This window comes from Camarhynchus parvulus, chromosome 2, assembly GCF_901933205.1.
Source record: "Camarhynchus parvulus chromosome 2, STF_HiC, whole genome shotgun sequence".
Taxonomy (NCBI): Eukaryota; Metazoa; Chordata; class Aves; order Passeriformes; family Thraupidae; genus Camarhynchus; species Camarhynchus parvulus.
In genome coordinates, this window is record NC_044572.1 from 25,086,089 (window position 1) to 25,110,838 (window position 24,750).

Here is a 24,750-nt window from a genome sequence, read left to right on the forward strand (position 1 = left end):
AAGGTTCAGACAAAGTGATATGATAGCACTTTTGCAGCTCCAGCTTTTACAATTCTGTGATTCTAATGTTTGGAATTTGCAGATCAAGGTTCAGCTTTCAGTTGACTGTGACAACATAATCGCTGGAGTTAAAAGACAGCTCCAGAAGCCATGCCATGTGAATTACTGCTGAAGATTCAGTATGGGGCCAGTATTATGATTGCAAGTCTCTTATATTAAAAATTACAGGTGTGCACAGATATGTTTAGTGGGCCAGGCAATACAAATGTTGTTCCCTAAATTTCCACTATCATGAATGTTGATGTAATTATCTAATGATCTATGCCATGGGTTGCATCTTCAACATTGCTTTTCATTTCCCTAATGTTTTTGCTCATTGTGTTGCCAGTAATGTTGTTCAATCTGCATGAAAAGAAACAGTCTCTCCTGGAAGTGCAATTTAGAGATGTAGCAGACCAGAAAACTAGTGACAAGAAGCTGACTGTCACTGAAAATTGAACAACTGGGACTCAAAATCTAGTGGAAAAGCAAAGATTAATGGGAAGTAATTTGTTTACGCTCAAAAATCATTTAAGGCAAAATTGTACCTCCTGGAATTATATATTAAAACACTTTTATTATTGCAGTAGAACAATATGTAATGTTTTCGTTTTGAATAATATAAATAAATTACTTTCAGTCGTGGATGGGCACTTTACGTGCTGTCATGGATTGGTATAAATAAGTGTTTACACAGTCTAACATGAGGAAGGATGATGTTTTAAGGAGTGCTCAGATTTTACAATAAGAGCTGCTTACTTTATATTCGTACATAGGAGTTACTTACATAAACTGTAAATGAGGTCCTGGTTGCAAAAGGCTGGCTTGAATCCTTGCTGCCAGGAAAAAAAAATTAAATTAAGACAATGCTACATTAACAATGTTACTTTTTGTACTGCTAGATACGTGAGCTGAATAGTCTTTTTTTAATTTGAACTCATGCTGCATGCGAAAAAAGGATTTTTCTCTTTTCTTTCTCTTGCTTTGTTTATTTGAAATAGATAGATTGTGTTGTTTTCCCTGACTTAAATCTTCTTGAAATTTAGTATCACTGATTACTGCCTGGATTCACCAGGAAAGAGAATTCTACCCACAGCTTACTCACTAATTTCCTTTCACACCCACCACACATCTGCACTTGGGACAACAGGAAATTTTAATTAAGACAAAACCTTTTTGCATGATGATTTCATTTCCAAGATAAATAAAAGCAAGCTGGCAGCAACCCTTTGAAAGGAAGGAGCCTGTTTAGACTTTCTGTTACATACAGTTGGTTGTCTTTTCCATCCGCTTTCCTTACATCTTTTCATTTCTGCCATAAATTTTATTGTGCATGAAATTGATGGCTGGTAGCCCTGATTAAAGCCAGGCCTGACACACTGAGGTGCTGCTGGAAAGACACGGCTCACTCTTTCTCCCCCACTAAATATTCTAGATATTCCACTGCTTGCTGTAGCTTCCTCCCACCCACTCTGTCTGTTTGGTCTACTGGAGGTCAAAAGCCCATGAAAAAATAGGTCTGTGCCTATTTCACACATCAGTATGCCATAATCATGTTTAGCACTAAGCAGCAAGAAGGTCCACGATATGAGGGTAATGGTGTGAGACACATGTGAGGGACTAGTCGGGGTGCATTTAATGATCTGGGAGAAAGAAAAAAAAATTGGCATCAAATGGACCTTGTGATTTACTGGTGTGTACAGGTTGCCTCCAAGCACAAGGTACTATTTCAGCAGCATCCATCTCAGTGTGGGCACAAACACTGTTTGTACAGGTGCTGCACCTTTTGCTCTTGGAGAGGGGACATTTACTGGGCCCGCTCAGGTATCAAACCTGAGAGTGAGCCAGAGCTCTTGAGGGTTTCTGCCATTCCCCACTGACTGGGTAGGTGACCTGCAGCTGGATCTTGACGTAAGTGGCAGTTCTGCCATTCCTTTCAGCAGGACCAAATGCTGCATTCCTAACACTACATGGAGTTGCTTAGAAGCTCGCTAGGGATCTCTTGCAAGTTGGTCCTAATTTTCTTTAATTAAGCAAAGTATTAGAGAAGAATTGCTTTTTCCTTTCTGGGGATGCAGGTCTTCTATTTATTGGTAAACACTGCAGAAAAATTAAATTTTTATTTGCTTGACTTTTGTATATTTCTAACCCTTAATTTAGCAGTACCACTTGTACTGGTCAAAGGAAATTAAATCTTATTGTTCAGTCTGACTGATTTTTCACTCTGGAGATTGCTGAACTTGACCCATCCTTCATATGTCACCATCAGATATCAGATGACATTTCAAAGTGTTACCAGGTTCCTTGGAAAAGGAATAGGCCACGTTTCATTATGCATACTAACTGGAATTCAGCCTCCATGGAATGACTGCACCATGGTGAACCAGGTGTAACACCCTAAATCTAGTCACTCCCCACTTAAAATGACAGATTTTAAAAGGTGTGTTGGCCAATGCTGAAGAACATTGATGGGCTTGCTCATGTTCTTCAACTGGAGAACATTTGCAAATATTTAGCATGCAAGCCAAATTCTGACAGAGTTCAAGTTTTATGCAGCTGTTTTCTTGAATAAAGTTTTCATTTTTATTCCGTTTGGACAGTTTTCCTCTTTCTGCTGGTTATTTTCAGTGTCAAAAGCCATCAGTAGAATGATACATGTCCCTGTGGGTGAAATCTCATCCATATAATTCTGTTTTTTCACAGCATTACTCAGCTGGGCTGTTTTATTATGAGGAAAATGAAACTTTGAAAACATTTCCACCTCCATAACGTACTTCTTAAAATTTAAATGAAAAAGAAACACAAAAACCCAACCAAAACAATTCCTATTTGGCAAAAGCTGTCTTATGTTTTCCAGGCATTGTTTGACTACTTAATCATTCTTTAAAATAACATATGAGACATTCGAAATTTGTTTGTGAAAGTGTAAGAATGGCTCTCTGACTTGCAGTGTTCTGTGTTTTCAGCATCCTGTGTATTGTGTGAATGTAGTTGGAACACAGAATGCACACAATCTTATTACTGTCTCTACGGATGGCAAAATGTGCTCCTGGAGCCTGGACATGCTCTCAACTCCACAGGTGGGTTTGTTTTCAGCAGTATGGGGCGGGGAGAAATTGTCTTTGGTAAAGCAGGATACCTGCGCAGTGGAACGTAGCTCCTAAAAGCCAAAATCTCGCATCCTATGCAAACTAAAACCAATGGATGCACTTGAAAGAGTACAGCTTGCTTCCAGCAGTCTCTGCTAAGAGCCAAACCCCATTTCCTTTACCACAAATCATGTAATTATTGTAATACGTTAATGCATAGGTCAGTTTCAAGTGAAAATGAAATAGTCCATTTTAAAGCATGGTAATTACAGAAGTCGCCTGTGGTATAAATTGCACTTATTCTACAGCATTGTTTAACAAATATGGACTAGATTGCACTGCTGCTGAACACACCCTAGGCACTGCAGGTTTCCAAGGCACAGTCAGAAACTCAGAAACTTATTTTGCTGGCAGCCTTCAGTAGCCAAAGGAACAAACAATGCAAATCAAAAGTTTTAGAACTAATTCTCCCCCTCTGGAATGTTTGCTACTATTGTCTGTTCCCACCCCCCTCCCCTCCTTTGTATCAGAAATGAAAGGAAACACAGGAAAATTGCCCAAACCACTAGTGATTATAATAATGGAAACTAAACAAAGAATCCAATGCTGAAAAAGGTGTACAGAAAGCATCTTTTAAGTGTTATCTTCTGAAGAAGTACATTTTCTATTCCAACACATCACTCATTTTTATACAAAATTTCTTAGAAAAAAATTAATATAATTTTTACTAAGCATCATGGGATCTGATCTTGTTTCAAAATGCTGCATAGGAACTCCCTATAATGATTCCATTAATCATGCACTAATGTGCAATTACTATTGAATTATTTACTTTTCAGTGTTGACACAAGAGGTGGGACTCCTCTGTCCTAACCTCAGCCATCTAAAAGTTGATGTGTCAAGTCTAAGTCAGAAATTCAAGTTTTCTGTACTGCTGAGGTAGAGAGAGGCTGGTACTTCTGGAGGGTGACTCATCCCACCCAAGTGTGAAAAGCCATTTCAGATACCCACCCTGGGACATGGAACTGTCCTATCTTAGGGTGGAGGAGGATTCTGGAAATCATCACATCTACTCCTCTACTCACAGTGAGACCAATTTCAAATTTCGACCACATTGCTCATGTAAGGCAACAGTGTGGGGCTGGTAGTTGTGTCCTGGGACTGTACGAAACCAATACTCTCTGCAGTAGAAATGGAGGCATCTAAAATGGCCCAGGCATCTATGTTCAGGCACCCTAATGCCTTCCACAGTTTCTCACCTAAATATCAAGAAGATAAATCCCAGCCCTGCATATTCATTTACTGGAATACTGAAGTCTGAAGCACAGATCTGTGAACATCTGAGTTCCAGGATCTCATCACTCAAATGGAATTTCCCTGCTCCAAATCTGGCTCTCAACAAGGATGGGAACACACCCCACATTACACTGAAGTCTGGCACATGGCTCATGGTGATCTAGGAAAGAGAGGCACAGGACTTGATGTCAAGCTGCATGCCATAGCTTTAAACTGGGAGGAGTGAAGTGTTGCTGATGTGTGTCAGTCTGAAACTTTCCAAAGACACAGCTCCAGAGCACTTGTGTACAGTCATGGTGTGGGCGCTGGGAGCAGAGTGTCCACCACAGCCTATGGCCATGTCTCTGCAGAGACACTAAATGATGATCTCACCCCAGAAGGTTTTAACAAAAATATATTGTCTCCTCCCATATTAAGAGAATTTCTCTCTCTCACTCACATGTTTACAGAAATATGGGGTGGTCTCCCAATGCATTTTCCATGCCTTGTTTTGCCTTTATAAGAGAACCAAATTTATTTCAAAGAAAAGCATAAACCAAGCAGAAGTATTTCTCTGTGGGTTTGCATCACTCTCCTTTCACAGGGATACCCATTTTCTTTGCAGCAAAAAAGCCCTTTTGAGAAAAACCATGCAGGCTTTGGCTCTAGAAGAGCAGCAGCATAGACCTTTTAAACATAGAGAACATAACCACTTGAATAGCTTAAAATGAAAATGGTGAAATCATTCAGGCCTTTTGTGGATTCTTGGGTTACACCATTTAGGCTGAAAAACGAAAAAGTTGTGCAAAATCTGCTCAAAGTGTACACATCTTGCAACAGCCACAAACTTGCATGGTTATTTTATTTGCAATTGCAAAAATGGGCATGCTGATTTACTTTAAAATATAGCTACCAAGTGAAAACAGAAAACATTCGTGCTGGTTTGTAGCTTGATGGTGGAGTCTAGAAGGAGTGTTTATGGTTGCCTCAGAAAATCCCTGAAAAGCAATGCTTAGAATGGTGGTAGTGACAGGACCCCAACTTTTTAATTTTGTTCTGCAAAGGGACAAATGACACAGTGAAATAAATGCCTCACGTGCACACGATATTGCAAGTGCTTCCTGACAACTGATTTCCAGAATGTAAATAGAAGGGTATTGCTTGATTTATTAAAGCCCGAGGCTGGCAGATGTAACCATTAAGGTATTATCTTTAGTTTCTGCACCATTAGATTTTAAATTCTCACCTGTCATCTCTGGCTGATTTAAGATGATGCAGAAAAGACCAGTGCCTTCCTGCCAGTCTCAAATGTGTGACAGACAGCACTGGGGATGGTAGGAGCATCCTGGTTTGTGACACTGCATCTTCTTACAACATCTTATGTAGAAACCAAATGTGACTGGGTCAAATGATTTCATCTTCCTCTCCTGCTACTCCATGTATTAGTTAGAAATCAATTTTAAAAAAAACCAACCCAACCCAGACTAACAAAAGAAGGATCCCAGCATAATAACAAAAACCTGTTTTGGTAGGAGAGCATGGAGCTGGTATACAATAAGTCCAAACCAGTGGCGGTCACAGGAATGGCTTTTCCAACTGGAGATGTCAATAACTTTGTCGTGGGCAGTGAAGAGGGAACAGTCTACACAGCCTGTCGTCATGGAAGGTGAAGTTCAGCATTTTGTACTTCTAAAACATTGTGTACCTGTGTTGATGAGAGACAGCCAAGTGTGTGTGGAGAGTGTTCAATGTTTTCTTCGCTTGGATCAACAATGTCTGATCAACAATGTTCCTGTGACCAGCACAGGAGCTCCCTGACTTTGAGCATCTTTGCTACAGCCGGTTATACTGGGGCAGTTACCCCAGGCTGGCTCCCTGTGTAGCTGGTGGGGAGCAATGATTACCCTTAGGTTGACTTCCTTTACCTTTTTCAGTCATGTGCCTGAAGAGGAGATGGCTGGGCTCTCAGAAAAACCTCTTTCTCACCCATGAGATGAGATTGAGATGAGATGAGATGAGATGAGATGAGATGAGATGATGGAGGTTTACACCGCTGTGTACAGGTTTATACACCTAGGTGAGATGCAGGTGTCTATGTCTGCACAGGTTAAATGAGGTCTAGGAGACACTTCTGTTGCAGGCTAATCAGACCTCAACCAATATCAGATGGTTTATTTTATTTTGGTCTGTTTTATTTTTTACCATTCTCAGCTCCATCTTCAGTCTCCACAAGGATAAATCAGAGAAAAGCCACCATGGGCCTGGTTCCTTTAATAACATGGATGCAGCCACAGTGTGCCACGTGGGTTCTAGAGAATCCTGTGCTCTCTCACACTGTGGTCACACATAATATAACCCAGGCTGTAGTTTGATACTGCAAGTTCCTTGTTTGGCACCCTGAAAACCTGCAGGATGCTGGTGTGCTCTGTTAGCTTCCAGTAGTAGTTTTATCTCTGGGAAACTTGAAAGGCTTCTGTAAAGAACAAAATCTTGGTTTTCCACTGACAGACTTGGAGCTCATCCCCACCAGTAGTACACAATGTTCTCTGAATTCATATTTTATCATATTCTGAGTTTATGTTGGCCAAAAAGACATTGATACAGTGGTTTAAGATTGTAAGGCTTCTATTACACATCCCCAATGTTTTATAAATACTGTTTTACATATGTTTTGTTCAATGTTTTTTAATTTTAGAATATTTTTATTTTAGTCTGACCACTGACAGTGTTGCAAAATTGTGTCTATTTAGACATATACTGATAGGCTGTGTGGTGGCTCATGGTTTGAATGAGTCTTAGGCTGCTAGCATGAATGAAGCATGCCCAAGGGCATTTCTCACTTCTGAACTTTCAGACTTGCCTGGTTTGTTCCTCACAAGAGGAGGAAGGTGCCAGATCCTCTTTTTAGCAAACCTTTTTAGAAACTTTCTACTGACCATTGACAAAAGCTCTTCTGCTCCCGCCTATCTTTCCTGGAGGTTTTTGCTATCATCCCTGGTTTACTTCCAGAGGCTCCTGTGTCCTTCAGCCCAGCACAGTGAAGAGCCATATGTCATTCTGGAAAAAGGTGTGTCAAAGCACAGCAGACACCCAGAGTGGTCTCAGTGCTCCAGAACTCCCCTTACCCCACTGACTACGTGGCAGATAGCTGGGATAAAATAAGGGGTGTCCTTTGCATCCAGCAGGATACTGCAGGACTCAGCCCCTGCTCCAGCACATGCTGCAAGGTCTGGCAGGGGAACATAAGTGAGGTCACCCTGTCCACACAGGAGATGTGAGGGGACACTGCACCCTGGATGAAGGACCAGTATTCTCTGGCACAGCTCCATATCTCCTTTCAGTACACTGTACTCACACTGGCACAGGGCAATTTTTCTATAATCTAGCTAAAAGGGTAATTTCATTATTCTCTTTTCTGTATACACTGTCAGACAGCACTGACAACTGATCTGGCATCATTTGCTTCCAGGAAGAAGAAAACCGTGCACATTGTCTCTTACACAGCATTGTACTTTTCCTTCCTAATAGCTATTCCAGCCTCTGGCTGATGAATTGTACATCTCCCCTTGTTCAAAGTAATGACTGTATGATACCTGATCACAGGATCAATTACTTCGCTTTTTGTGAAAAAGCATTTGCTTCCTAGTGACTTGATTGATTGCTATGAAAAGTTATCTTAGATACTTAAGAGAAAAAGAATTGCCCATGTGAAGTCATTAACATATCTGCATTTTTATTTTAATGGTTATTCCTTGTGATAATGGCTTACTCAGAGGCATAAGCTATAGTATAATTACAATTTTGAATTTTATAATTATACAGAAATGTTATTTCAATCTACGGGAGCAGACAGTGTATGTAGAAGTGAGTAAGGTAAGTCTTCAGAAGTAAGAGAAATTCTCCCTGTGCTCAATTCTGAGCATTAATTTTCCCCACTGGAGTAAACCTCTGCAGGCAAAGTCCTTAGCAGAAGGAGAAAGATTTTCAGGTTAAATAGAGCTTTAAAAGGAAACAGGACCCTAACAGTAAAGAAAAGTTATGTTAAAACACTAGGTGGTGAATCACTCTCTGTATGTAAATCCTTCTTCTCCCTGCAGTAAAGCTGGCATTGGTGAAATTTTTGAAGGCCACCAAGGACCTGTCACAGGAATCAATTGTCACATGGCAGTGGGTCCAATAGACTTTTCCCATCTCTTTGTCACGTCATCATTTGACTGGACAGTGAAACTGTGGACCACAAAGGTAAGCAATCCAAGTTGGGCTGGGACAAGTAATTCTACTTGTGAAAATGCTGTTGTCAGAAATATTTGAATACTGTCTATCAAGGCCTAAGAACCAATTAATTGAAAAGTTGTGGTTAGAATGAGCATAGTGATAGAATTGTAAGTAAAATATACAGCTAGTGTAATAACCCTCAATCACATTTGCCCTGGAGCATACCTTGCCCTTTAGCAGGCCTTCATTTCAGTAATAACCCTAGTGCTGAGCAGTTTCACAAGGCAAGGAGATGAGGATGTCTTGAACTCCCAGCCATCAAACAATCCATTCATCACTCCCTTTGCAGGCTAAATTGCAAAGCTAATACTATGCACTGTGGTGATGCAGGAGCAGGAACACTTTCCTCTGATGAAGCAACAGGGGAAGTGCACATACAACTTAGTGCGATCAATATCACTTGTGAAATTCACTGCTGGAGGAGGCTGTGATAGCCAAAAGGTATAAAATGTCCCAATGACATTAGACACTGGAAGCAGGGAGGAAGTACATGCTGGAAATTACATCCATGACCACCAGGGATCTGCTGCTGGCTACTGTGTGGCCATCTGTCCGTGACCTCTTTCAGAGAGAGCAGCAGAACAGCAGAAATGGCACAGTCCCGTGAAACTTTGAGACCCCAGCACTCCTTGGGACAGACTAGAGAGACCAACCTGATGGATTGTACAGGCTGAGTAAAACAGGACAATGAGATGTAAAATCCTAATTATGTCATCTAAATTTATTTTTTTTGTATACACCAGAGTAGAGAACTTCCTTCCAAATGTCAGGTTCTTGCCTTAACCAAGTTGGTTTTATGCCTGCATTTGGTTCACATCTTGAGCTGCACCCGGCAGAGTTCCCGTACTGGAAGCTGACCACAGTCAGGAAGTATCTCAGCATGTGTTCCTCCAAGACATCAGGGCTTGGAGATGCTAGAACAGATGCACAGCAAATGTAAATATGAAAGTGATCAGAAAGGGCTCATGTGACAGCCTTGTGCTGGAAAAAGAAGCAGTTACCTAGATGGTAACTTGAATCAGCTTCCATAGTGGCTTCCAATGCTTTTGTTAATGGCCTGGTCTCTCGGGGTCGGCTGCTTGTTCTCTGCCCCCGAGGTGAGTTGGGTGGTCCAGGGAGCGACCCCAGGCTCTGAAGAATGAGACTGGACTCTTTGCTGTTCGGTCTTCAGGTTGTTTATTAAGTCTTATCTACAAAATTTTCTTCTTGGCAGACAGAGGTCTGACCAGCAAGGCAGCCACGACGCTCTCCGCCCGCCCCCAAGGCTGCTCCGTCTCTTATACTACAAATTACGTATATCATATTTACTTTTACTTTCTAATACTTATCACTCATGTTGGACAGTGCACCCCTTCTCCAAACCAATCTTTGAGTGCCAACACCACAGCAGAAGATGGAGAACAAGAAGAAGAAGGAAGAAGGATGAGACACGCCTTGTTCCCTCCATCTTGTCTCCATTACCTTTATACAAAATTTTTTAAAACTTATATTTTCACCCTGTGTACACCTTATAAAAACACTCTTTAAACCTGTGACACCTTCCAGCCCTCATACCAAACTGGCAATTCATTTGCAGGATCGAAATCCAGCCACCAAGTGTTCCGGGCATCATGCCAAGATCTCCGAGCCCCCTGACGGGGTTTCGGCTCTCGACGTGGTCTCGGGGGACTCCTCACATCCGGAGTGATGTGCAGAGTTCCCACACTGGTCCAATGTGTGTGCTAATTAACAGGTATCTTTTCCTAATCAGCAGTGACCACAGCTGTTGGTTTTGTCTTGAACATTACACTTCAGGAAACTCATAATGAGAAAGGTCCATGATTTACCTAATTCACATGTAACTATGTACATCACTAGACCCAGCCTGAACCACTGCAAAAGTAATCCAGAGGAGTGGACATGGGCAGGCTGGAATGGTCTGGGATGGTTCCTAGGAAGTAAACGTTAGAAAAGGCTGCAGGATAGCCAAGGCATGGACAGCTTAAACGTTGGCTCACTGGGGCTAGATGGGCTGCTTGGTGTGTGAGACAAGGGAGGCCTTGGTGACTTCCCTTGGGAGCAAGGGAATACTGGAGTGCTGAAGCTGAAGCTGAGTAAATGGAGAAGAATTTGTGGGGAGTGCAGGGAAGATGAAAGGCAAGTATTGAATTCCAATCACACATGTACAGAAAAGTCTTGGATTGGTATTTAGCTGTCAGCGTGAGGCTGGATATAGCAATAAGGGTCTCATTCATCTGCAGCTTAAATGAAAGTGCATTAAGGGATAATAAAGCCTGATTTTTATTTTAAACTCTTGGGATTTTAGAAGTTAGTAGTAACACTAACACAGCACATTTTGGGCACAAAGACACTGCAGATAGTAACACACAGTTATCCTTGTGGAATATTTCCGTGCCAGAACGGTTGGGTCTGATTTTGTTCAAGACAATCAGTTTTCAAAGAACTAAACCATTTAAATTTCTGATATCCATCAAGCTGTGGCTTGTCTGGCAAGAGAGGCTTCCTGAGAAAGCTGTTTGACTGAGCTGGGCGAGCTGTGATGTGCATGTGACACACCACAGCACCGCTCAGACCTGGAAGCTGCATTGCTGTTTTGGATCACTCACTTTCTTCTGGAGCAGGTTGAAGCAGCAGCAGCAGCCCCAGGCTGCTGCCCTGCCAGCCACTGCCCTGTGAAAACATCCTCTGAGACACTAGACAAGTTCTTGAATTGTGATGAATGTTTTCTTTTTCTCCCCATTCAACTGCATCAGAAGTTTATTTCCATATTGTCTGAATAATTTTCTTGGCTGGAGCTACTACATATTTAAGGCTCTCTTTGTTCAGTTCTCAGAGTCAAGGCTCAGTCAATCAGTGGGCTCTGAAAAAAAAATAGTGGATTGATATAAAGTATTAAGTGCTTTTGCTAGCTAACAAGATTTTAGTCGGAATTGGTTTATTCCTTTAGTTTCTTATTTGTAAATTTAATCTCCCTATCAGCATCCAAAGCCATATTGCTTTCCTGCTTCTACCAGCGTTGTCTAGTTAATCCTGTGCACATTATCCTCTTTGGTCATGAAATTCAATTCCTTTCTGTTTCACAGGTTCAGAGTCAATGTCCAATTGTAAAGTGAACCATAAAAGCTTTGTGTTTATATTGTCTATTGATGTTATGTAGCATCCTGGGGTGCTTACAAGAAAGGCACTTTCATAGCAGGCATTTGACTGATGGATTGAAAGCACCATCTCCCTTAAAAACTCTCACTTTACATTTTATAATGTTTTTGTGGTTAACACATTTTCTAGCTAAAGGCAGTTCAACCAGGTGACTGAGAATAAGATTTTCACTAGCGGATGAATGAGCGTTTTGTAGATAGCACTAACACAAGGTTGATATAATCACTCATCACATTAGCCAAAAACTAGATCCCTGTGTGAATAGCAAGCAACCAGAAGCAACAGGAAAAGAAACAGAATTTGCAAAGATAGTTGCTTGATAACCACAGCATTACCTGGTTCCTGATGAAGTTAATAGGGCTTTACCTTGAATTCATGCTGCACCATGTGGGAGCAGTCTGGGATGCAGAGCTGTCAAAGGGAAGTCCCGATGTGAAGTGTCTGTGGAGCTCTGCCCTTAATTAGGTAGTGTCGGTGCGATGCTTTGAAGAGGTAAAGTGCTAAGTGGAAATGCTAAGTGTTGTTAATTAATTAAACACTAATCCTCATGAATGAATAGCATGAGGTTAAATAATGAAATGTAAGTATTGTTATTATTACAGCAATTGCTGTTTGGAGAGCAAATTTTTTGATATTGTGTCAAGAGATGGAAGCAGTCTTGGAATTGCTAAAACATAGCAAAACATAAGCTGGTTTCAGCCAAAGCCTAGAAGATGGCTTGTTTGATACTAAGGGAGTTAATAAAGGTCTGGACAGAGAGATGGATTTTGTTAGCTTTTTCATCCTTCACATGCTTCTTTAGCTCTTATCCTTCCACTGAGGGGAGGTGCTAATGACTCATTTTCTCCTCTTGCACCTATGCCTAAATCATGCTCAGATGGGCAGAGATTGGTGTAACTGCAACAACATTGCTGTATCCCCATCCATGCTTGTCTCCCTCTGCCTAATGTTTGAGTAATGGTGGCAATGCCAATATCAGAAGGAGGCTCAGAGGTGAGCAGACTGGTAGTAGGGCCACCACATCACCATTAGCAGGGTCTAATGGAGCCAGGGGTCATGTGTGCCCTCAGTGACAGACTACCCATTGTGTGTCGATGCCCAGTTTTGCTTTACCAGTATGTGCACCAATGGTAGCACCTTCCTCATGCCTCTCCTTTGTCTTTTCTTTTTTCTTATGCTTTTCACATGCTGCTTTTCTCTTCTGGTATGCTCTGCTGTTCCAGTATGTTGAGCTTTTTTGAGAAACCACATTTTAAACAGCAAAAATTCCCATTCTATGCTATGTGCCTTCACATACATCTCTGTACCTTGGATATCTTATGCCTATGTGCTTGTTGGTAACCTGGGTGTGACCCAGTCCTTCTGCCTCTTGGAGCAAATTACTTTACCTGTCATACCTTCCTATCAGCATGTAACTTCAGACTCCACTGGTTTTCATTTGGCCTAGAGTTGAACTCCATCTCCTCCAAGGTTCAGCTGAAGCCTACCTTTAGAAAAATGCAAAGAAGCATGTGGTAGTGGTGGTGGTGCTATACACAGGTATCTCTGCCCTTCTCCAGAAGCCTTGCTGATAGGATTTGATCAGATCCACTTAATAGACCAAATTTACTGTGATGGAAAAGGTGTTGCAGAATGAACCAGAGCACTGGTCACCTTTGATGGTCACCTTCGGCCCATATCTTCTCATATTATCATGTAGGGCATTTTAGGTGGCTCTTCATATGAAGTTGGATCCTCCTGGATCTTTTATTATGTAGAGCTTTCACACTTTGGTTTCTTATGCAGCCACTGGAAAGAAGTAACTGTACAGCATACATTATAGACACCTCTTGGAGAGACCACCATTCCTGCCCACCACTGTCTGTGCAGGGGCCCAAGCCTGGCAGATGATCAGTTGCTGTAGCTTTTGGTGGCTTTCTTGCATCTGGGCAGCCTCAGGCCATATCTAAACTGGCAGACGTGTCAGCACTTCTGAGCTCCCAAGTCTGTCTTCTTATCCTGGTTTTTCCCAAACCACTACCAGGAAGGAATCGGCCTCTTTATCCCATACCACATGCACATATACATATGCACCTTGATTTGCAGCCAGAATCCTGTGGAATCCTTTACTACTCCTCCCTCTGACTGATTTTGGTGGGGCTTAAATGTCTATCTCAAGGGACAATTTCACTCCTCTTACTTTGGATACCTGACTAGAATGGTCTCCCTCACTCGTGCATTACCACACAAAGCTCCTTCTTTTCTCTTTGATAAAAGCAATTAAAATTATTAATTTGATTAATCACTGTCCAAATGTTAATTTTATCTGATTATAGGGAATGACAAAGGGTGATAAAATAGCATGCTAGGATTTCATGGAAATGGTCTCTCTGTGGTGTGAGTTCAGAATTTTGAGTTTGATCCAAAAACAAGGCAATGAATGAATTTGCTTCAGAGCACACTTTTTGTCAGAAGGCCAAGCTGACTTGGGGAAGAGGGTGGAGTTGCCTGTTCAGACAGGATTTTTTTAGGTTTTGCCCTTTACCTCTGGAGCCAGAGGTCTGGCTCTCATCCAGCTATTTAAAAAAAAAAAAGGGTTTTTTTCTAGGTAATTTTAAAGAGCAAAACCAAAGCGAAGTCAGGTGGCTTGAAATCAGTCCCAAGTTCTTCACTTGAAATACTTCTCCTTATTTCAGTTGCCTCTGTATCCATATTTGATAAGTGTTAGGAAAATAATAATCAGCTGGCCAACATACTTAATTTACTGACATGAAACATTGTGTTTCTTTGTGATACATTTAGCAAACAATGGCACACACACAAATAAAACAGTTCTCTAAAATACTAAGTTTTAAAAACTCAGTGGGCTGAACTGTATTTCAGAAAACCCTAATATAAATCCAGCTGTAGCAGTGAAAGCTCTATTTGCACATGGAAAGCAGAATTGGATTTCAGGAGCTTATATAATCTGTGCAAAACAAAGTCATCATTCCTTTTTTTCCCCTGAAATCAAAATGCAAACCTCCCACTGACAGTTCTGTTGCAGAATTACACTGGAGGATCAAGCTCGCATGAAGTAGTGAAGCATTTTAGGACAATTATCAGTATATAAAGCCCAGGACTTCTTCCCTAATGGAAATTTTCTCCCACCTGCTTCAGGCAGCCATCCTTTCTCTGCCATGTGAGAGACTTTTGTTATCAGTAAAAAAAAAAAAAGGAACTGTGTTCAAAGTCCTACAAGATGGAGTCGTCTTCAATAATAATCAGCCTCAAAATCATTGCTTGCTGACCCATGAAAGCTCTGTGGGCATCCTGGTGGCAGCAGCTACAAATACTAATCTTGACTGTTTAGCAGACAGTGCTGTGACATCAGCCTGTGTCAGCCATCCTGCAATGCTCCTCGTGCTCCTGTTTCCCGGCAGCTGAACTGCAGCAGCAGGGTCTCTTGAAAGCCTGGCAATTCGCTGAGTGCACACGCAAGGCTGGGCCAGGTACCCTGCGACGAAGCAGCATTTTCCATTAAAAAGAAAAATTGAATTTTCAGGGGCCTCATACTGAATGTTCCCGTCAGAATCACAGGGGTGGGACCCAACCAAACCACAGCTACATTATCCCACTCCTGTCCTTGCCTTGCAATTTAAGCTAAACTGCCTCTCTTTAACAACTTGAGGCCCAGAGCAGGGAGACCAGTGCCATGACCGCAGAAGAGGTACCTGCAGGACCTCAGTGTGTGCCACTGCCTCTCCTGCATGGCAGGAAAGCACTACTGCACCAATCCAGCTTCTCCCAAATCATCTCAGCCACTCTCCAGCTCTGCTTCCTTGTCCCACCTGTGTGGGATATAAACAGGGAGTGACAACTGAAGGTAGAAGATCAAATCTGCTCTTCAGTGTTTCACTCTGTGTTTCCTCTGACCAGGACTTGGTGATTTTTCAATCAACATGCCTTGCTTATAATTTTCAGCAAGTCCCTCAAGAGCTTCTCTGAAAAATAATCCAGGAATATAGTAATATAAAGCAGGAGTATGAACTACAGAAACTATGAATCAGTTTGCTAAGCAAGAGTAGTAGAACTCTCTATAGTGTTTTGAGCGTCTTAAAAGAAATTGAGCCATTTTTAGAACTAGTTAGAAATTCCAAAAGAAAACAATAGTATTTCTAAAGAATACTATTTTGACACAAAAGCATAGTTAGTAGTTTAGGAAGAAGTACTGTCCTGCTTAGAACATGTTTTAGATAAAAGGTGGAAAATGTGATTACCATTTAGAGATGAAGTCAGCAGTCTGAGGAAATACAGAACAAATGGCAGATACCTGCATAGGCTTTTCCAGTGTTGCTGTCTGCACTTGCCTCCAGTTTGATGTGGGTGAATGAAGCTGAGAATATTAAACCTCACAGAGTGGAAACCCATAGGCACAACTCTTGTAATTGTGGAGTAAAAGGGGCTCCAGATTAGGAATTAAACTGGATGATCTAAAATGCAGAAACAAGAACACACCAGCCTGGCCAGCAGGAACTAGGGATAAAAGTGAGATGGGGAACACTGTAAGCCAGTCTGCCTTACATGCATTCTGATGTTTTCAAAGTTCATCCATTGCAAGCAAATCTTCTAAATCATTTAAATTTACAGTAGGCATCAAGTAATGCGCATTTATATCAAACACACTGAAAATAGTTCCTCAGCTAATATGCAGTGGTAAAGAAGAATGTCATTCTTTCTGTTTTTTTTTTTTTTTTAGAAAATAAAAAGGTATTTTTCCATTAGGTAAGTGGAAAGGCATGGTAGAAGAGAACTTTGGAAGTACAGCAGCACAGCCAGAATGTGTTGCACCTCTGCTGAGTACTTAAAGAGTTAAGAGGGATTAACCACATAAGGAGTTTACCTGTCAGTAAAACTAGCTTCTAGGCTATATCCACAGATTTCAAAAGCTCTGCTGTTTGAATTTCTGATGCTCTTAAAAGACAAGTGCTGTCTGACTTTCCAAGTTCTTTTATTTTTTTCTTCATACCATAGTATTACACATTAAGATCAGTTCTCATTAAAACCGCCTGTGCCAATCATCAAACCTTTTTTCCTTTGCTTCTTTCTTTTATACTCACTTGTGGCGCTTTGACTTTGAGGGAAACCACAAAAATGTAATCATCAGGTTATCTCCAGACTTGGTCTGCTCTCAGAGCCCCTTTCTTTTTGGTCTTACCCTTGTCCCCTCTTCTATCCATAATAATTCCCACATGTTTATGCAAAAATATGGGACTTTCTTTCATTATTGACAATTAAGAAAGGCAACAGTTTCAGCATCTCTGCAATAACAATAAATTCTTAAAGTGAACAGTTTTCTGCTTTGTCTGTCTGCAAATTTTAGAATGCCAAAGCCCAATCAGTGTAACAATACTACAGCACTTAAACAAAAGGGTTGTGAAGAGTGTAGGGATCATTTCCACACTCATTTCTTTCCCCCTGTTCTAAAACTTCTGAGTCTAAAACTTAACCCTGTTATCTTGCCAATCAAGTCAGTTTAGACTTGATTCACTGACCTAGTAGTTATCTGACAGTGAGGTGACACAACATACAGATAGGTCACAGCCCAGTGAAATGTTCTTTGAGTCCCAGAGGCTCATCAGCAATCCAGCACTGAAACTGACTGCCAGAAGGAATTTTAAGGCAGGTAAAGGCGTTTTTACTCATGTGACTCAGTTCAGGTGCTTCAGTTAGCCAGTGACATTGGGTAGCTAAAGCTGAACATCACCCTTTTGCTTTCCCACTGCTGTCCTTTGCAGGTCTGGCTAGTCCTGGAAAAGGTGGAGCAGGCTACAAGTTGTGAGTTGTATAGTTCTGGGGTCTGCAGGATAATGATACCCTTCGTGGAGAATGCAGACAGGCTTTGCTGAGCCATCAGGGATGTACCTGTAACTACTGCCTGTGATTTATGACTTCTAGTAACAGTTCCTGGGAATGCTGTGACTTTTTAAAAATTAGCATAAACTGAACTACGTCAAGGCCCACAAGTATAGCATCCAAGCAGGAGCTATTGGATAATCCTTGATCACTGTAACTATTAGAAAACAGATTTGGGAGAAACATGATAGTCCAGAACTGGCAAAATTCCTGAGGAGATCAGTTAATCTGAATGAAAACCAGGGCCTCTTTGACTCCATATAAACAGAGAGAGAACACGAAGGCTTACAAGAGCAGTAGAGCCATCTACAGAGCAGAGGACTAAACCCCTCACCTCACCACGAGAGGTATGGATGACTAACCCTAAACAGCTACTAGATGGTGTCCCAAGAAGGACACCATTGAAGGGGGAAAGGTCAAGACCAGAGTAAAGCCAATTTGATGAGTATTTCACTCAATATTCCCATCAGCTTTTTGTTTCTGCTATGCTGTCTGCATGTTTTGAGTTGGCTGGTTAAGTGACACACTCAGAAGGGAAACAGTGAGCCTGGATTCAGCAAAATATTGATATTTCAAAATATTTTAAGATGGAGAAGACTGGGCCTATAAAACACTGAACAAGCTCAGATCTTATCCTGAGCAGAAGTTCCAAAAGCTGTGCCCTGTCCCAGTTTCTTTCACATCATCTAGTCAGTGTGACACTGCAGCACTCACTTTAAAGAAAGACAGAAGATTGTACCTTCCCTTTGTGTTATCTCTGCTCTTTATAAATGTCTTTCTTTGACACCATTTTGCACGTTGTGGTTTTGGGGTTTTTTTCAATCAGTAAAAACTATTTATAGAATACTTGGTCTCGCAGGGACCAGGTTCATAAAATCATAGAATAGTTTGAGTTGAAGGGTCTGTAAAGATCATCTCATTCCCAACTCCTACTCCTTGGTTTGTTCAAGGGCCAAACAGAGGAACAGACACTGCTCAGGACCACTCTGGCTCTGCTCTTTCCAAGTGCCTGAAAGCCTGAGCTTGAGCCTAAACAACATTAGCTTGTTCAGAAAGTTTCTATGCCAAGGACTAATGAATCTATCATATTTTCTGCACACCTAGAGAAACAAAATCAGCTTGAATCAACTTGCAAGTACTGCACAATACTGATGGGTGTTGTTAATATGGAGAGAGCCAGAAGTATGGTGTTTGGCTTATCATCTTTAGAATAGAAGACAATTGAGTAGAAAGAAAGAAGTGGAGACAGCAGAGTGTGTGGTGTCACCACACATCTGTACTGCTGAAGGTAGAGTCTAGGAAAGTACCTTTAGGTGGAGCTGACAGCCACAGAAATTGTGGCAACATGTAAAAAAGTGCTTGTTTCATGAAATGGGCAAAGCCAATAGTTTTCTCCATGGCTTTTTAGAAGTCAGATGCTAGTTAAAACCTGTGTATATATATACATTCCTATATATGGATAATTAGCTACTTCATGTGTGGTGCCTCATGGATTAAAGAAAATTCTTCTATGCAAATAAGTGGAAGACTGGTCAAATTTATATGTGTAAAAACGCCCTCTTTTATATAAATGTGTAGAATTTATTTAGGTGAGCTTCTTATTTCACAGACAAGTCTTACTTCCTAGACAGCCAACGGGTACATGAAACATTCACTCTTCATTGTCCTCTTAAACAATGCTTCTATACAAACACTGAGGATAAATGATTGATAACATATTTAAATAAATGAGAAAAAAACCCATGTCTTGGAATTGACTTTTTGCTTTTTCCACTAAAAATGCTCAAATCATGTCCTTTTGGAATCAATGGCAAAACTTTATTGATTCTTTAGGGCTGTATTTTCACCCTACATTCTTCTTTTTCAGTAATAAGTAGATTTGGCCCAAGTTTTTCTGAAGATACTGCTTTAAACTATTTCTTCTGTTCTATAGAATAACAGAGTGGGTTGATATTTTTGAATGAAAGCTCATCAAGTTTAAATTTCAGTTGTTTTATAATAATAGCCATATGTTAGTTATGAATTGTGTAGGTCTGAAGTTTTGGTAATTTAAAACTGCATTAAAGTGACCTTTACATGGTTCCACATTTCAGCATTTTCTAAAAGCAGTCAGTAGAGGTTCTTACTCATAAATCCTTGCATTTCAGGATCTGCAGGCCTGGGCCCATAGTAAGGGAGCAGGCTCTCAGTAAGGAAGTCCTGTGAACATTTATACACACCTAAACTCAGAAGTGGAGTCTTCACAATGAAACCAACATAACTGCCCTCAGACCAGGATGAAATGTCAACTTTTAAGAAAGGCCAGAAGCTGTTAGTACTGGAGACAGGACATGAAGCTAGATGGACCATATGCAGTTGTTGTGTTCTTCCCTGGTTAAACAGTGCAAGAAGACAAGACAGAATGGGAAATACTTTCTCTTTTTCCACTGGCAGCTAGTCAAGCTGGGAGGACAGTGATATTGGGGGCAGTATGAAGGTGTAGCTCAGCTCCACTACCACTGCCTGATATCTGCCATGATTTCTCCCTGATTTCCCAACCACACTGCAGCTCATTTTGCCTTTTGGTTGGGCTGCTCGTAATCGTGCAATTTCTTATTTCTTTGCAGTGCTCCACGCCCTATTCTGCTCCATTAATTTGTGTGTCATTCCTTGCATGTCTGAGATCTTTCTCAAAAGCCACATTATTCCTATTGTCCACACTTTCCCTCTGACTTTCTGTCTGACTGAATATTTCCACTGTTATGGTAAAGACATTTCATTTTTGGTATTTGAGGCTTTTCACCTCAAATTCCAGAACCTTGAAAGTGTTTTTATTTTAATAACAGGGAAACAGAGGCACATCAGCTAAAGCTGTGTCCCAGAGACTACACAACATGTGTACAGTAAGATATAGACTAGCAGCAAACCTCCTGACCTTCCTTCTAATGCCTTGGTCTTTAGGCATGAAGTAGAAAATAACATAATAGTACTAAAAAAGCCATTTAAAAAGTGCCACACTTAAGATCATAACAAGTTTTGATATGCTGGCAAAAAGGAAATGCTGATTGAAATCTGCCCTGGATTGATTGATATCTTAATAGGCCCTTAACTTCTGTGGAATTTTGTTACTTCTCCCATGACATTAAATGTTAAAGTGCTGTATGTACAGCACTTTTCCCATGAATAAGAAAAATAGCATCCATCTAGCAGTTGACCAGATTTCTTTTTCTTTTGGTATACTGCTATCTTCAATGCCCACCAGGATTTAGACACTGGATGTATTTGAACCTAAATTAGATGTTTTCAGTGAAAACCCACAGTGCAGTATTGGGAATCCATGTAGCTCTCTCTAAATACTATTTCCTAGCTCACAGTTGTGAAGATTCACTTAGAAATTTCCTATGAAATACCTCTGCCTCTTCAAAAGTTTGGTGTTCATTTGGCCCTAAACCCTGGAAAAGCTTTAGCACAGGCATGTAAGTAATTCCATTAACACATGTAAGCAAGTCCACTGATAATATAGTAGGCAGACACATATGTGTTTGGAGAAAAAGACCTTCTTCAGGAACGAAAATAGTTTTTGTAATTTTTTCATTTTCTTTTGCAAAACTCCAGCCTGGGAAAAGAAATTTAAACGGTGTACAAATTCGAGGTAATAAGGTCAAGCTCTGATTTCGTTTCATTGTTACACAAAATGTTTGCTAGTCTTAAGAAATGGACAAAAACCATTATGCAAGTCGTGAAAATTTAAGACCCAATCCTGTAATCAGAGCATCTTTCATTAATTCAAGCAGAGGAAAACCCAGCCTCTGGAATAAATCCCTGTGTATTTTTATATATTTGTGATACCTGTGGTGGCCAGAAATATTACAGAACTGTTTACAGTTCTGCAGTATTGCTGTTGCAGTACAGTGCTGCAACAGCAACACACCACATCCACACTCAGAGACACGGCAGCACGGAGATGGACACACACCTGTCCCGTGTGCTGACCCTGCAGTGCTCCCGGCCCCAACAGCCATCCAAGCGCCATGGGGTGCAAGAGGACCAAAACCAAACCTAGCAAGGACCTGTGTGTAAATAGATGTCAAACCGACTGCATTATCACTTTAAATTAATAATATGACAGGAAAGCTATATAACAATTGCAATTGGTCACTCTACTTTTTGGAAAAATAACGCACGGCTATGCATTAAGGCACTCCGGACAGTGTTTGCTTTGTAAAATGCACGAGGGTGCATTCCAGAGGGACCTGACCGAGATGTTGTAGGGGTGCCACCCGGACACTTACACGGCCCGCTCAGTGATGCTGCATTTCCCGGGGCCGGGGGACCGCGGGGGGACCGGGGGCGCCCGTCCCGCCGGGCCGCGCTCGCCAGGGAGGCGGCAGGGAACGGCAGGAGGAGGGAGGCACTCAGGGAGACCCTCGGAGAAGTCCCATTGTTTAGATTTCTGTCATAAGCCATGAGAATACTTAATTTCTTTCATCTCTGGAGTTTTCATTATCATTCAAATTTCATTTTCCATTAATTGATCGGGGATTAGCGAAGCCATTATGCAAAAATTAAAGACAAGCCAGATGCGATGAATAATTCATGAGGAACAATTACACTTTATTCCTGGTGTACTTCCTAACTTCCCTCCGACTCCCCGCCTGCCGCAGATGACAGCCTTCCCTCCCTCCGGAGCTGCCTCCCTCCCTCCCTCCCTCCGGAGCGCGCCAGGCGCGGGGAGCGCGGGGCCGTTGCGCTGCCGCCGCCCGCCGCTAGGTGTCAGGCGCCGCCCGCGGAGCGCGGGGGGCCGCGCTGCTCCCGCCGCTCTCACGATCCTTATCGGAGCCTCCGCGGGCGCGCCCGGCTCGGGCGGGAGCGGGGGTCCGTGCCCGCTGCCTCCCGCACCGCCCCTCCGCACCCCCTCCCGCCGCCGGGGTGCCGGCCGGGAGCGGGAGCGGGCGCTCTCCCCGCCCCGTCATCCGCGCGTCCCACACCCCTCACACCGGGCATCTCGTTTATCCCACCGGACAGTTGTTGCCCCATTAAAGCGCAGTCCCGCCCTTCGCGGAGGACCTTTCATCTGGGGAAGTTTTATGACACTTTGTAAATGTGCAAAGTTTTTAATTAGACTCTCCAGACAGCCCCAGGCAGCACTAGCGCCACGAAGTCTTCATGCCGCTCTCTGCTTTACAGCACAACAAGCCGCTCTACTCCTTTGAAGACAATGCCGACTATGTCTACGATGTCATGTGGTCGCCAGTGCATCCCGCGCTCTTCGCCTGCGTGGACGGGATGGGGCGCCTGGATCTGTGGAACCTGAATAACGACACCGAGGTGAGGCGGCTCGGCGGCGCTGCGAGGGCGCGGGCGGGCAGCGGGGCGCCGGGCGAGACCTTAACCCTGTGAGAGCCGGCACTGCCGGGCACCCCTCGCCATCCTCCCCGCCGGGGCTCCAAGGGGCGCCGCGCTCCCTCGGGGCGGGGACATCCCGGCGTCGGCCGCCGCCCGCGCCCCGGGGCGCGGCGGGGAGGGGAGGGAGAGGGAGGGCAGGTCCCGCTGCCGGGGGCGCCCGCCCGTCCCCCTCTCCCGTCCCTCCTTCCTTCCCTCCCTCCCGCCTCCCTCGCTGCCTCCCCTGCGGCGGGGCTGCTGCGCTCGGTACCTGTCAGGGGCGGGAGGGCCGACTCCGGCACCCCCGGCAGAAAGCCAGCGCAATTAAATGCCGCGGTGCCGGCTCGGGGAGGAGGCTCCTTCCCCCTCTGATATTTTAAGGAGCACTTTTAAACCGCGCCCGCTCTGCAGGTTTTTTGTGGTTTGTTTTTTTTTTTTTTTTTTGTTTGTTTGTTTGTTTTTATCCCCTCACCCCGTTTCCGACGCTCCGAGAGCCCGGTTTGCGATTCCGGCCCAAACCCAGGGGGTCACACCTCGGCAGCCCGGGCACGCTGCCCCTGAGCGCCAGCAGGACCGGGCTCGTGTTGGACGGCGAGACTTGCTCTCCCTCTGAATTTATTGTCCTCTGCCCCACAGGCTCTGGGGACTGGAACTTGGAAGCCTCGTGCCAGCCCCTCCAGCGTGTCAGAAACCAAGCGTGTGCCCCTGCATCTCCCCTCGCATCCCGCCTTTGAGGCGCTTGGTACCCTGCTTCAGTCTTTTAAAGCATAGGGCATCTCTCCCACACGTTATCTGGGGCTTTACATCCTCACCCTTTTTTTTTATCTTTACACTTTGCTGTAGAACTTAAAGGTAAAAATGCAAATAACTACCTTTTCTTTTCACTGGTATTAGCTAAATACTGGGGACCATTGGAAAGGAAAGATCTCGCGTTTGAATTTCACTGGTGAGAAAGGATTAATCAGAGCACTTTTAGCAAAGATTGCGACTGATAAACACTGTTTTTTAAAAAGTATCTTTCTAAATGTGCCAAACCTCGGGTTTTTCTTATTATTATTTCAAATTTTTAAAAACACCAGAGGCTTAAATAGATTTTTTTTTTGAGTTTCACCCAAAAATGATTTTCAGAAAACTTGTTATCAGCTGAGGTCAATCTTAGATGGCCAGTAATCAGTTTCTAGCACAAAAATTGAAGTATTTTTCTACGCACTAAGTCTTCCTTGTTTTTACTTAATGCAATGTAAAACTAAGAACAAGCAGACTGTAAAAAAATAAAAGGCCACATATTAACTGGTGAGTTTCTTTTTATGTCCCAAAAAAAGAGAAGATGGAAGAGCAAGCGGCAGTATTTTCTTCCTTACACTCTATTTTTAATTTTTTTTTTTTAAAGATTAGTTGGATCATTAATATACCTTTCACATAAACCTGCTGTGCGTTTCAGTCAGAGTAAAATACGGGTGCAGTTTATGGCTTCCAGTGAGTCGTGCTTGCCATAAATAAGCACGGACAGGTAAGAGGAACCAGCATCGGGCACTGCACTGTCAAGGGGAGCAGTGCGGCCTTTTGAAGTGCTCTGAGCAGGAAGCAGTGCAGCCTTTTTAATTAGAGCACATACAGCTGCAGGATATTCAGGAGGAGTCTCCTAAGAATTTATTTTGGGAAGGGAGGGACATATCCTTCA

General features: G+C 42.6%; 1 protein-coding gene across 5 annotated transcripts in view; it reads left to right on the forward strand.

Moving 5' to 3' along the window:
- Nucleotides 1-24,750, forward strand: part of DYNC1I1 (dynein cytoplasmic 1 intermediate chain 1) — a 185,959-nt gene that overhangs the window by 138,469 nt on the left and 22,740 nt on the right. For 4 of the 5 annotated variants that reach the window (XM_030943965.1, XM_030943966.1, XM_030943963.1 and 1 more), the window contains 4 exons: nucleotides 3,006-3,119; nucleotides 5,936-6,069; nucleotides 8,501-8,645; nucleotides 22,875-23,015. In XM_030943965.1, coding sequence (XP_030799825.1) covers nucleotides 3,006-3,119; nucleotides 5,936-6,069; nucleotides 8,501-8,645; nucleotides 22,875-23,015 — 534 coding nt within the window. Of the gene's footprint in view, nucleotides 1-3,005; nucleotides 3,120-5,935; nucleotides 6,070-8,500; nucleotides 8,646-22,874; nucleotides 23,016-23,705; nucleotides 23,996-24,750 lie in introns of those variants that run through there. The other variant, XM_030943968.1, reaches the window with a different exon arrangement.